This window comes from Dasypus novemcinctus, chromosome 2 (assembly GCF_030445035.2).
Source record: "Dasypus novemcinctus isolate mDasNov1 chromosome 2, mDasNov1.1.hap2, whole genome shotgun sequence".
NCBI classification, from domain to species: domain Eukaryota; kingdom Metazoa; phylum Chordata; class Mammalia; order Cingulata; family Dasypodidae; genus Dasypus; species Dasypus novemcinctus.
This window is the reverse complement of record NC_080674.1, coordinates 135,758,564-135,771,219: the sequence shown is the minus strand read 5'-3', so window position 1 is coordinate 135,771,219 and position 12,656 is coordinate 135,758,564. Positions and strand designations below refer to the sequence as shown.

At 38.0% G+C, this 12,656-nt stretch overlaps 1 protein-coding gene across 1 annotated transcript in view; it reads right to left on the bottom strand.

The window, feature by feature from the left end:
• SLC27A6 (solute carrier family 27 member 6) overlaps positions 1–12,656 on the bottom strand; it is a 74,522-nt gene that overhangs the window by 43,736 nt on the left and 18,130 nt on the right. Inside the window, 1 exon segment of the mRNA XM_058277995.2 lies at positions 7,275–7,478. Coding sequence (XP_058133978.1) covers positions 7,275–7,478 — 204 coding nt within the window.

Genomic DNA, 12,656 nt, shown 5'->3' with positions numbered 1-12,656 from the left:
TTTAAAGACCAGAGTCATTTTCGATTTTTCACAAGAATATTACCATAAAGACAAATTAGTCAAGTATCTTCTGTTGAACATTTTTGAATATATCACTTTCAAAATTTTATTCTCTTTTGAGATTAAGAGGTGGAGGCAAGATGGTGGCAGAGTAAGGAGCTCCTGGAGTCAGCTTGTGAAACAGGACAGTTGGTAGTCACCCAGAGCAAACTAAAGCACCCATTTGAAGGACCCAGGAGACCAGAGGAGTATCCTGCAACATCCTTGAGAGTGTGGAAGGAGGAGACTACCCATCTGCACAGAGAAATTTGAGTAGAGCACTCCACACCATGGAGGTCAGTGCAAGTGTTGTACAAGCTGCCTTGGGAGCTATTCTGTGGTTGGAATTGAAAGTTCCATTTACCACAATAAAATGGGAGGAAAACATGGTGTGGCACCGACTTCAACTGCTGATTTGTGGATTCAGCAGCTGAAGTAGTACTCCCTCAGTCTCTCAGGGCAAGCAGGTATATTTGGCCCACAGAGATTAGATTGTTGGGCACTCCAGAGCGTCCACTCCCACCCCTGGCAGGGAGAGGGTCTGGTGCTACATCAGTTTACCTGAGCAAGTGTGGTCATTTTATACCCACACAGCACAGATTGCTGACCAAACCTATAGCTCCATCCCTGCCTAGGGGAAGAAGGGCTGTAAAGCTTCATCAGTGTCTCTGGGTGACTACAGACAGGTTTGTTGTGCCCATCTTGGATTATTATACACAGCTGCCACCCTGTTCCTATCCCTGACAGAAGATAAAGGTAGGAGAAGTTTCATCACTTCCTGGGGCAATGTGGGCAGCTTCAGCCTCCATACCTTACAGCACCAACTCCATCCTTGGCTCCTACCACACAACCACAAAGGGAGAAAACATAAGAAATCCCTACACTAAAGGGAGAAACTGCACCCAGAATAAAAACATCTAGCAAGCCAGATGCAGAAACGCCAACAAAAAATTACAATCCATACCAAGAAACAGGAAGAGACGGCCCAATTAAAGGAACAAGATAAGCCTGCAGATGACATAAAGAAGTTGAGACAACTAATCTTAGATGGTCAAACAAATCTCCTTAATAAATTCAATGAGATGGCTAAAGAGATTAAGGACACTAAGAAAACAATGGATGAGCACAAAGAAGAATTTGAAAGCATACATAGAAAAATAGCAGACTTTATGGGAATGAAAGGTGCAATAAATGAAATTAAAAATACACTGGAGGCATATAACAGCAGATTTGATGAAGCAGAAGAAAGGATCAGTGAGCTCGAAGACATGGCCTCCAAAAGCAAACAAACAAAAGAACAGATAAAGAAAAGAATGGAAAAAAATTTAATAGGGTCTCAGGGAATTAAATGACAGTAAGAGACATGCAAACATATGTGTCATGGGTGTCCCAGAAGGAGAAGAGAAGGGAAAAGGGGCAGAAGGAATATTTGAAGAAATAATGGTAGACAATTTGCCAACCCTATTGAAAGACATAGATATCTGTGTCCAAGAAGCACAACATACTCCCATCCGAAAAAGTCCAAACAGACAAATTCTGATACACATAGTAATCAGAATGTCAAATGCCAGAGATAAACAGAGAATTCTGAGAGCAGCAAGAGAAAAGCAATGCATAACATATAAGGAATACCCAATAAGATTAAGTGTCAATTTCTCATCAGAAACCATGGAGGCAAGAAGGCAGTGGTATGATATATCTAAGATACTTCAGGGCAAAAACTGCCAGTCCAGAATTTTATACCGAGCAAGATTATCTTTTGAAAATGAGAGTGAGATTAGAATATTCACAGATAAACAGAAACTGAGAGAGCTTATAATAAAATTAATGGCCTTGCAGGAAATACTAAAGGGAGTGTTTCAGCCTGAAAAGGAAAAACAGGAGAGATGGGCCTGGAAGAGAGTCTAGAAATGACATTTGTATAAGTAACAGTAACTAAAAGTGTCAAATATAAAATGATGGATAAAATGCAAAGGTCAAATTGGATGAAATAAGAACTGCCTTTTCAGTAATAACACTGAATGTTAATGGATTAAACTCCCCAATCAGAAGACACTGACTGGCAGAATGGATAAGAAAATATAACCCATCTATATGTTGTCTGCACGAGACTCACCTTAGACACAAGGATACCAATAAATTGAAAGTGAAAGGTTGGAAAAAGATATTCCACACATGCAATAACCCAAAAAAAGCTGGGGTAGCTATACTTATATCAGATGATATAGGCTTTAAAAACAAAACTGTTATTAGAGACAAGGAAGGACATTACATGTTAATAAAAGGGATGATTCACTAGGAAGAAATAACAATCATAAATATATATGCACCTAATCAGGATGCCCCAAGATACACGAGGCAAACAGTGGCAAAACTGAAGGGAGAAATAGACATCTCTACAATAATAGTTGGAGACTTCAATACATCACCCTCAGCATTAGATAGAACATCTGGGCAGAAGATCAATAAATAAACAGAAAGCCTGAATAACATGATAAATGGACTAAACCTCATTGACATATACAGAGCATTGCAACCAAAAACAGCAGGATATACATTCTTTTCAAGTTCCCATGGATCTTTCTCCAGGATAGACCATATGTTGGGTCACAAAACAGATCTCAATAAACTTCACAAAATTGAAATTATGCAAAGCACTTTCTCTGATCATAATGGAATAAAGTTGAACATTAATAAGAGGCAAATAAAGGGAAAATTCACACATATATGGAGAGTAAACAACACACTCTTAAATAATCAGTGGGTCAAAGAAGAAATTTCAAGAGAAATCAATAAATATCTTGAGATGAATGACAATGAGAATACAACATATCAGAACCCATGGGATGCTGCAAAGGCAGTGTTGAGAGGAAAATTTATAGCCTTCAATGCTTACATTAAGAAAGAAGAAAGAGCTAAAATCAATGACCTAACTACACAGCTGGAGGAAGTAGAAAAAGAACAGCAAGCTAATCCCAAAGCAAGTAGAAGGAATGAAATAACAAAGATCAGAGCAGAAATAAATGAAATTGAGAACAAAAATCAATAGAGGACATTAACAAAGCCAAAAGTTGGTTCTTCGAGAAGATTAACAAAATCAACAAACCCTTAGCTAGACTGACTAAGAAAAAGAGAGAGAAGATGCAACTAAATGAAATAAAAAATGAAAAGGGGAACCTTACTACTGCCCCACAGAAATAAGAGAGATCATAAGAGGATACTATGAACAACTTTTTGCTAAAAAACTAGACAATATAGAGAAATGGAAAAATTCCTAGGAATGTACAAATAACCTACACTGATGAAGAAGAAATAGAAGACCTCAACAAACCAATCACAAGTAAAGAGAATGAAACAGTCATCAAACAGCTCCCCGAAATGAAAAACCCAGGACCAGACAGTTTCACAGGTGTGTTTGATCAAGAATTCAATGAAGATTTAATAGCAATCTTACTCGAGCTCTTCCAAAATATTGAAGAAGAAACATTATCAAACTCAATCTATGAAGCCAATATCACCCTAACACCAAAGCCAAATAACGATATTACAAGAAAAGAAAATTACAGATCCATTTTTCTAATGAATACAAATGCAAAAATCCTCAATAAATACTTGCTAATCAAATCCAACAATACATTAAGAGAATTATCCATCATGATCAAGTGCATTTTAGACCAGGCATGCAAGGTTGGTTCAACACAAGAAAATCAATCAGCATAATACACCACATTAATAAAGAAAAATCACATGATCTTATCAATTGATGCAGAAAAGGCATTTTACAAATTACAGCATCCTTTCTTGATAAAAATACTACAAAAAATAGGAATTGAAGGAAACTTTCTCAACATTATGAAGGCCATTATGAAAAAGTCACAGTTAACATTGTACTCAATGGTGAAAGACTTTCCCAGAAAGTGGATGTGGCTCAACTGTTAGAGTGTCTGCCTACTATATAGGAGGTCCAGGGTTCAATCCCCAGGGCCTCCTCACCCACGTGGTGAGCTGGCCCATGCACAGTGCTGCTGCCACATGTAAGGAATGCTATGCCATGCAGGGGTGTCCCTGCATAGGGGTCCCCCATGCACAAGGATCGTACCCTGCAAGAAGAGCCACCCCATGTGAAAAAAGTGCAGCCTCCCAGGAGTGGTGCCACACACATGGAGAGCTGACACAAAGATGATGCAACAAAAAAGACATGCAGTTTCCCAGTGTGAATAATGCAAGCAGACACAGAAGAATACACAGTAAATGGACACAGCAGACACTGGGGGGAAAGGAAGAGGAATAAATAAAATAAATCTTAAAAAAAAAAAGCTTTCCCATTGAGGCTTTCCCATTGAGATCAGGGATAAGACAAAGATGCCCACTGTCACCACTGTTCTTCAGTGTAATGCTAGAGGTTCTAGCTAGTGCAGTCAGGCAAGAAAAAGAAATAAAAGGCATCCAAGTTGGAAAGGAAGAATTAAAACTTTCGCTATTTGCAGATGATATGATTACATATCTATGAAGTCCTGAAAAATCTACAAGCTGCTAGAGCTAATAAATTATTTCAGTAGAGTGTCAGGATACAAGATCAATACCCAAAAAATCAGTGGTGTTTCTACACACTAATAATGCACAATTGGAGGAGGAAGTCAGGAAAAAAATTCCATTTACAATAGCAACAAAAAGAATCAAATATTTAGGAATAAATGTAACCAAGCATGCAAAGGCATTTGCATTCAGAAAATGATAACGCATTGCTAAAAGAAATTTAAAAAGAACTAAATAATTTGAAGATCATTCCTTGCTCATAGATTGGAAGACTAAATATCATTAAGATGTCAATTCTATCCAAATTGATATACAGATTCAATGCAATCCAATAAAAATTTCACCAGAATTTTTTAAGCAAATGGAAAACTCAATTATCAAATTTACTTGGAAGGGTAAGAGGCCCCAAATAGTAAGAAACATCTTAAAAAAGAAAAGTGAAGTTGGAGGACTCTCACTTTCAGAATTTAAATCTTATTACCTAGCTACAGTGGTAAAAGCAGCATGGTACTGGCATAAAGATAGACACATAGACCAATGGAACTGAACTGATGGTTCAGAAACAGACCCTCATCTATGGACAAGTGATTTTGACAAGCCTCTCAAGCCCTCCCAGTGTGGGCAGAACAGTTTATTCAACAAATGGTGTTGGGAGAACTGGATATCCATAACCAAAAGAAAGAAAGAAGACCCCTATCTCACACCTTATACAAAAATTAACTCAAAATGGGTCAAAGACCTAAATATAAAAGGAAGCACAATAAAGCTCCTAGAAGAAAATTTAGGGAAACATCTCCAAGACTTGGTGGTAGGTAGTGGATTCTTAAACCTTACATGAAAAGCATGAGCAATAAAAGAAAACATGGATAAATGGAACCTCCTCAAACGTAAACATTTCTGTGATTCAGAGCACTTCATCAAAAAAGGTAAAAAGGCAGTCCAGTCGATGGGAGAAAATATTTGGAAACCAGTTATACAATAAGGGTTTGATTTCCATTCTATATAAAGTGATCATACAACTCAACAACACAACAGTAAGCAATCCAATTAAAAAATGGGCAAAAGATTTAAATAGACATTTCTCCAAAGAGGAAATACAAATGGCCAAAAAGCATGTGAAAAAATGTTCCATTTTTAAAACAGCAATGAGATATCATGTAACACCACATAGAATGGCCATTATTAAAAAAACAGGCAACAATAAGTGCTGGAGAGGATGTGGAGAAATAGGAACACTCCTTCACTGTTGGTGGAGTGTAAAATGGTGCAGCCTCTGTGGAAGACAGTTTTGCAGTTCCTCAGAAAGCTAAATATAGAACTGCCATATGATCAAGCAATTCCTCTACTAGGAATATATCCAGAAAAACTAAAAACTATGACACAAACAGACATCTGCACACCAATGTTCAAAGGGCATTGTTCACAATTGCCAAAAGATGGAAACAACCCAAGTGTCCAGCCACCAATGAATGGTTAAACAAAATGTGGTATATATATGTAATACTATGCTGCAGCAAGAAGAAATGAAACTGGGACATATATGATAACATGGATGAGTCTTGAAGACATTATACTAAGTGAAGTAAGCCAGACACAAAAGAACAAATATTGCATGGTCTCATTAATATGAGCTAAATACAAATAATAAACAAATGGAATTAAAACCTAGAGTATAGGTTATTAGGAGATAAGAGGAGGGTTAGAAGAACTATGGATGCTTAATGTATGTAGAAGTTTTAATTAACTTGACTGTAAAGTGTGGAGAGGGATAGAGTTGATAGTAACACATTATAGTGAGTAGCAACTGGTTTATAAATGGGATTGTGACTGAAAAAGGTAGTCTGGGGAAGTAAATGTCAATAGAAAGAAAGCTAAAGAATAATCTAGGGACTGATAATAAAGTGAACCCAGAGATGGTTAAGAATTGTGGTTAAGGATATAAATGCAAGAGAGTCCTTCTGTGAGCTAGAGCAGATGTGCATCACTATTGTCGGGTGGTGGGAATACGGAGAAGCATGGGAAAACTACAATTGGTGTGACCTATAGACTGTGGTTAACAGCAATACTACAATATTCTTGCATCAATGCCAAAGCTGTACTTTACCGATAATGGAGGTATATGGGAAGAGTGTGCCAAATATATGCTATGGACCATGATTAGTGGTAATTGTCTGATGATATTGTTTTACAATCTGTAACAAATGTCCCACCAGGGTGTGGAGTTGTGTGCTTAGGTTGAAACTTTTAAACAAGAATATAGAGAACTGTTTTAAAGTAGATTAAGTGATTTTTAAATACAGAAGGATAATAAGGAACTTTTAAAACTAATGTCTTTATTTTCTATATCAGAAATCTAGAGAATCAGAGAAGCTTACAATTTTGTCAAAGACCACACACAAAGCTACTGAGTGTAGATCTGAATCTTCAGACATTCCTGGGCAATTTATACTACCAAACCTTTAAGAATATCTTTTCAAATGAGATAATGCCCATGTGAACATGGGGGCTTACCAAGTTAAGGTTAAAGCAAGTAACTTTTCATCCAAGTTTGAAAGTTCTAGGGTCTAAGAAGCTTAGGTCTTCTCTGATTCATGCTTTCTCAGACATTTGGTGACCACATGTGGCAGAAAGATGCCCAAAACTGCTGCTTTGCGAATACTTTCCCCTCTTTTTAAGCCTGAGGAAGAACCTGATCATACCTGTGGTTCCAGAGGTAAAAATATAAAGATGAGCAGACTTCAGACTTGAGGTAGCATGGAGGCTGCATGGCACAGGCTCATCAGATGCTGTGTTCAATTTTCCTTTGAGTGAATTTATACCTTGTGGAACAGAATCTTTCATCCCCCAAACACTAATATCTTCAGGGAGGATTGGAAGGATTTCTCCTATTGTTCCAAGCAAATCTAAAAACCAAAGAGTTAGGGACAAATAAAACATAAATCTGAAACCACTCAGGTTGTCTTTGTTTTGGTGCTGTTTTTAAATTAAAGGGTAATTGGAACAGAGATAAAATGTAAATATAATACTGATTTCCTTCTCCTCTTGGATGAGTAATATCACAGTCATTTTATGGTTCTTTATCAACAGGACCAACTGAATGGGAAATCTGGTTACCACCTGATTGAATCAATGTGAACAAGCCCAATTCAGATTGAATTTTGGGGATTCCATAAGCTAGATTATATTTTTTTCTGATTTTTAAAACTAAACCCTCCTCTTTACATCCTGTTTTGATCCTAAACTCAGGATCCTGCACTAAACAATCTTCTTAAGATATAACTCAGCAACTAGCTATTCCAAAAGCCATCTGTCTGCCAGCTAAATAGTGACAGTTCTATTATTAAACAATACATTTATGAGAACTCCCCAATGTCTATATAAATCACAGGATCTTTGTGGTTCAGATACTATTTCAGGGTCAATGGTCAAGTAAGGAATTTGAAAGATGTCCTTTTCTCTGGAGCAGAATAAATAAAGGTAAAAGCCTTTGAACATAGAAGGAGAAAAAGAATGCCTTTCCTAAAAGATGCTAAATTCCAGGGTGCAGAGGAGAGTGAGCAGTCTGAGAGCACACCTGGCATCAACAATGGGATCCAAGGCCTGTGCAGAACCAAAAGCCAAGCTGAAAAGAAGGCAGAAGAGTGGAGTGGAAAAACCTGAAAACCTGGCTTCTTCAGGCCTGAAGGACTTAGTTGTCCCAAGAGGATCCCCCAGTGAGGGACATGACTCCTGGGGATGATCCCCCCTGGCACCGAGGGATTACAACCAAGCACCAGCTGATGATGTAACTAGAAAAAGACCTTGAATAAAAGGGTCAACTCAGACCAGCATAATATCTTAGCTTACATGTAATATTAGGTGTTAAAACTGCTTTTTGACTTTGGATAAAAGGGGGAAATGGAAAGGACAAATGAGTTTACATGGCTATGAGTCTAAGACTCGGGAGGTCATCAGAGGGGTAATGCTTACACATGCCTCAGCAGGGTCTCAGAGACAGCCAAAGTAGATACAAGCCCAGGTACTGGTTCTCCTGAGGGCTACAGAGACCCACAGGTTCTGTGGTCATGGCAGATGGCTCTGGAGTTCAGTGCCATGTCAGTTGGCCCTACTTTGGAGTTTGTGTTCCTGAATGTGATGGAGTTGGACTCAGATGTGACCTTTCTACACGTGCCTCTTATGTCACTTTTACTGGACCTGTGGTTGGTGCTGGGGTTGGTGTATACTCAGGAGACCTGAAACTCTGGACTGTCCATGTGACAGCCAGGCCCTGAGCCTCAACAGACTTGCAACTCCTACCCTCTGGCTTATTTATTTATTTTTTAAAAAAGATCTATTTATCTATTTATTTATTTCTCTCCCCTCTCCCCCACCCTAGTTGTCTGTTCTCTGTGTCTATTTGCTGCATCTTCTTTGTCCGTTTCTGTTATTGTCAGAGGCATGGGAATCTGTGTTTCTTTTCATTGCATCATCTTGTTTGTCAGCTCTCCATGTGTGCAGCACCATTCCTGGGCAGGCTGCACTTCCTTTCACACTGGGCTGCTCTCCTTACGGGATGCACTCCTTGCGCATGGGGCTCCCCTGTGCGGGGGCACCCCTGCATGGCACGGCACTCCTTGCACACATCAGCACTGTGCATGGACCAGCTGCACACAGGACAAGGAGGCCCGGGGTTTGAACTGTGGACCTCTCATGTGGTAGATGGATGGCCTAACCACTGGGCCAACTCTACCGCCTACCCTCTGGTTTATTGGATTTACCCTGGCCAGCTAACAGGGAGGTGAACAAGATCAACCACCACACCAGGGAGCCAAGAGTGCCTATAACTGCAAGCAGGAGAATTGAACCCATCATCCATGTGGAATCTAAGCCCCCTCTCAATATAGAGGTGGAATGGACATAACCATCCCAGGGTCCACAGGATGGAGGAATAGAGTATGGATTAGAGTGAACTTACTAATATTCTACTATGGAACTATTGTGATTAGTAATGGAAAAAATTGTAGCATTGATGTGGAAAAAGTGGCCATGGTAGCTGCTGAGGGTAGGAAGAGGGAAGAAGAGATATGATGTGGGGGCATTTTCAGGACTTGGAGTTGTCCTGGGTGGTATGGCAGGGACAGATGCTGGACATTGTATATCCTGTCATGGCCCATTGAGTGGACTGGGAGAGAGTGTAAACCTCCAGCAGTGCTCCAAAATGTATTCACCAAATGCAATGATTGTCCCATGATGATGAAAGAGGTTGTTGATGTGGGAGGAGTGGGGTGAGAGGGTTGGGGGGCATATGAGGACCTCATATTTCTTTAATGTAACATTTAAAAAAATAAAGAGGGGAAAAAAAGAGTCTGATGTGGGAAAGAAAGGCACAGTGGTGCTGTTTCCATGGTTATGCTGTTAACACAGGAATGCACAAAGTAAATAGGACTGAAGCTGTCCGGGGCTGGGAGAAATATGAGAAAACACAATTTGTAGTCTGAGAGAGCACTAAGTAAGACCTTGTACTCTGAGATAAGATTTTAGTGCTGCAGCTTGTGAGAATTTTTAGTGTGCAGCTGCATGCTATCGCTTGTGCTTACAGTAGCTTGAGTATATATAATGCTACTTGGAAATACCAAAGTTGTCTGATGAGCTTGAGGATTCAATGCTCTCAGAACCCCTGATCCTAATCTCTCTTTGTCTTTCATTTCCAATACCCTTCAGGCTGACATTCCGACAAGTGGTGCCCAACATGGGGCCCAAAGAAGTGAGTGAATCTTCCATAATCATATTGGGAACCTGCGGAAAAGACCTCATCGAGGGTCAAGTGAGACGTCCAAAGCAGAGCAACTTGAGTCATCAAGATTAAGTAAGTGAATAACATTTCTGCTAAGTCATCAGGGTATGGGTAATCAACCAGGACATCTGGAAGAATATTCTCAAGTGTTAAAAACTTTATTAAATACTACAGGGGAGCCAGTTAGAACAGCTGATTTGTTAGAACTCTTTGTTTTAGTTCAAAAACATTGTTACTGGTTTCAGTCACAAGGTAAAAATCTTTTAAACTTGAAACAGTGGAAACAACTAATGAAGGCTTTATGAAGAGCATATCAAAAAGGAGAATCTATTCCACTGTCAGTTTGGTCTTTAGGCCAGCAAATAGCAGCTGCTTTAGATCCTTTACAGTCTGAAGAAGGAGAGAAAGATGAAATTACTATATTTTCTAAGTCCATAAGTAAATCTGAAATAAAAGAAAGTAAATTGGAACAAGAACAGGAGCTTGAGGCAAATGGGGGAACCATCAGGTTTTTTCCCCTCATCCTGATATTAACCCTTTCATCACCAAAAGCTCAGTGAAGTGTCCTAATGAAATATCTTCTATGTATACAGTACAACCCTCTGCACTTACTGAATTGCCTTCTGTTACTAAGCCTAAGTCAGATGTTGCCAATGCTTTGCCTTATGTTAACAAGATTGTTGTTCCTAATAACTCCACAAACACCCTTGATGTGATGTTTATTGCAGAGATCTAGACAGGGAGACCCTGAAGCTATGCAATTATTATCGGCTTTCCCAGTAGCATTACGTGCAGTACTACCAGATGTAAGTAATCTGCAAGGGGGTGTCGAGTTTCATCATAAACCAATATGTTTTAAACTATTGAAAGATTTAAAACAGACAAAAATACTAAATAAAGTCCTTGTTAATGAAATCAGGCTTGTAAGTAAACTCTCTGTTAAAGTGTTAATTAAGATAAGGAAACTATTCTGGCAGCAACTCTGTAAAACCCCTGCTGTCTACATGATAATGTAGCTGCGGGCTAGTGGGGTCAATAGAATTAAGCCCAGGGAAAAGGAGAAAAACATTGCAACATTGGTGGTGTGTTTTGTTTCCATGTGAATTCTGATTGGGCCTATTTTACCAAAATAATAAAATTAATACAGAATTTTTTATCAAGGTGTTAAAAGGGATTTTTGGCTTTAAATCAATAGTTTACTCCTAAACTTCAAGTCTCAGTGTAGTCTTACAGAGCAGTAATCTAAAAAAATTGTGTTAACTGTCTAAATAAAAGCTTAACTTTTCTGCAACTCAAGTTATCTTAACTGATTGCTGATAACTAATAAAAATGTTTCCAAGCACAAGCTTGCATGTTACAGGCAACATGGATTCCAGAAGAAATCTTAAAAACAGTAAAATCTAAGATGTGAAATGATGGAGAATTTAAAAACAGCTATACCAAAAAAGTTAAAAAATAAGGATTAAGAGTTAATAGTAAACTGTATGTTTCTGTTGGTGTGTTGTAATTGTTTTGTGCTTGTCTATTTGTTCAATGTCAGTGTGTATTTGATACTTCTGGATGGTAATATAAATTAATACAAATTTCAAAAAGAGCTCTATTCAAATGGCCAAATATTAAATAAGTGCTTATATTAATACATAAGTTTAAATGTTTACAGGATGTCTGCAATGATAAAAATTGTAAGTCATGATTAACAAAACTACTGTAATTCTCTTCATAAAGAATAGTTCTTGCCTAAATTGAAATAAATATTATTTTTTTCCACAGGATAAAATGAAGGATGTAAAACTGAAATGAATATTAAAGAAGGTAAAAAGTTTGTGAGAATGCTGACTGAAATTTAATAAGTTTTTTCAAAAAAGTGTGTTTTGTCCTAAAATAGAATGGTTAATTTTCATAAACTCATGGGACTTAAATGCATGTGGCAAGTTGTAGAAGGTATTGTGGTAACTTTAAGTAAGGGAATGTGTTCTGTGAAGGTAAAATTTGTCTTAAAATAATTAATTATAGTCTATATGGTTATAAATAATATAAGAAGTTTAATGAAGCATTGTTTAAATTAAGGTATTTAAACGGTTAATTCCAAAAAGTCTTTATTAAACAAAACCTGAATTAGAAATAATAATAATAAAAGATAATTTTATAACAAGAAAGCTTGTCAGCAGCCAGCCTCCCCTGCTAACTTGCTTCTGAAGGACTGTTTTTGGTATTGCATGCTACTAAGTATTTAGAGTGAAGAAAAGTTCATTATTTTAACAAGCTTGTTTAGCGTTGATAGTGATTATACGTTGTAAGAAGTTTGCCT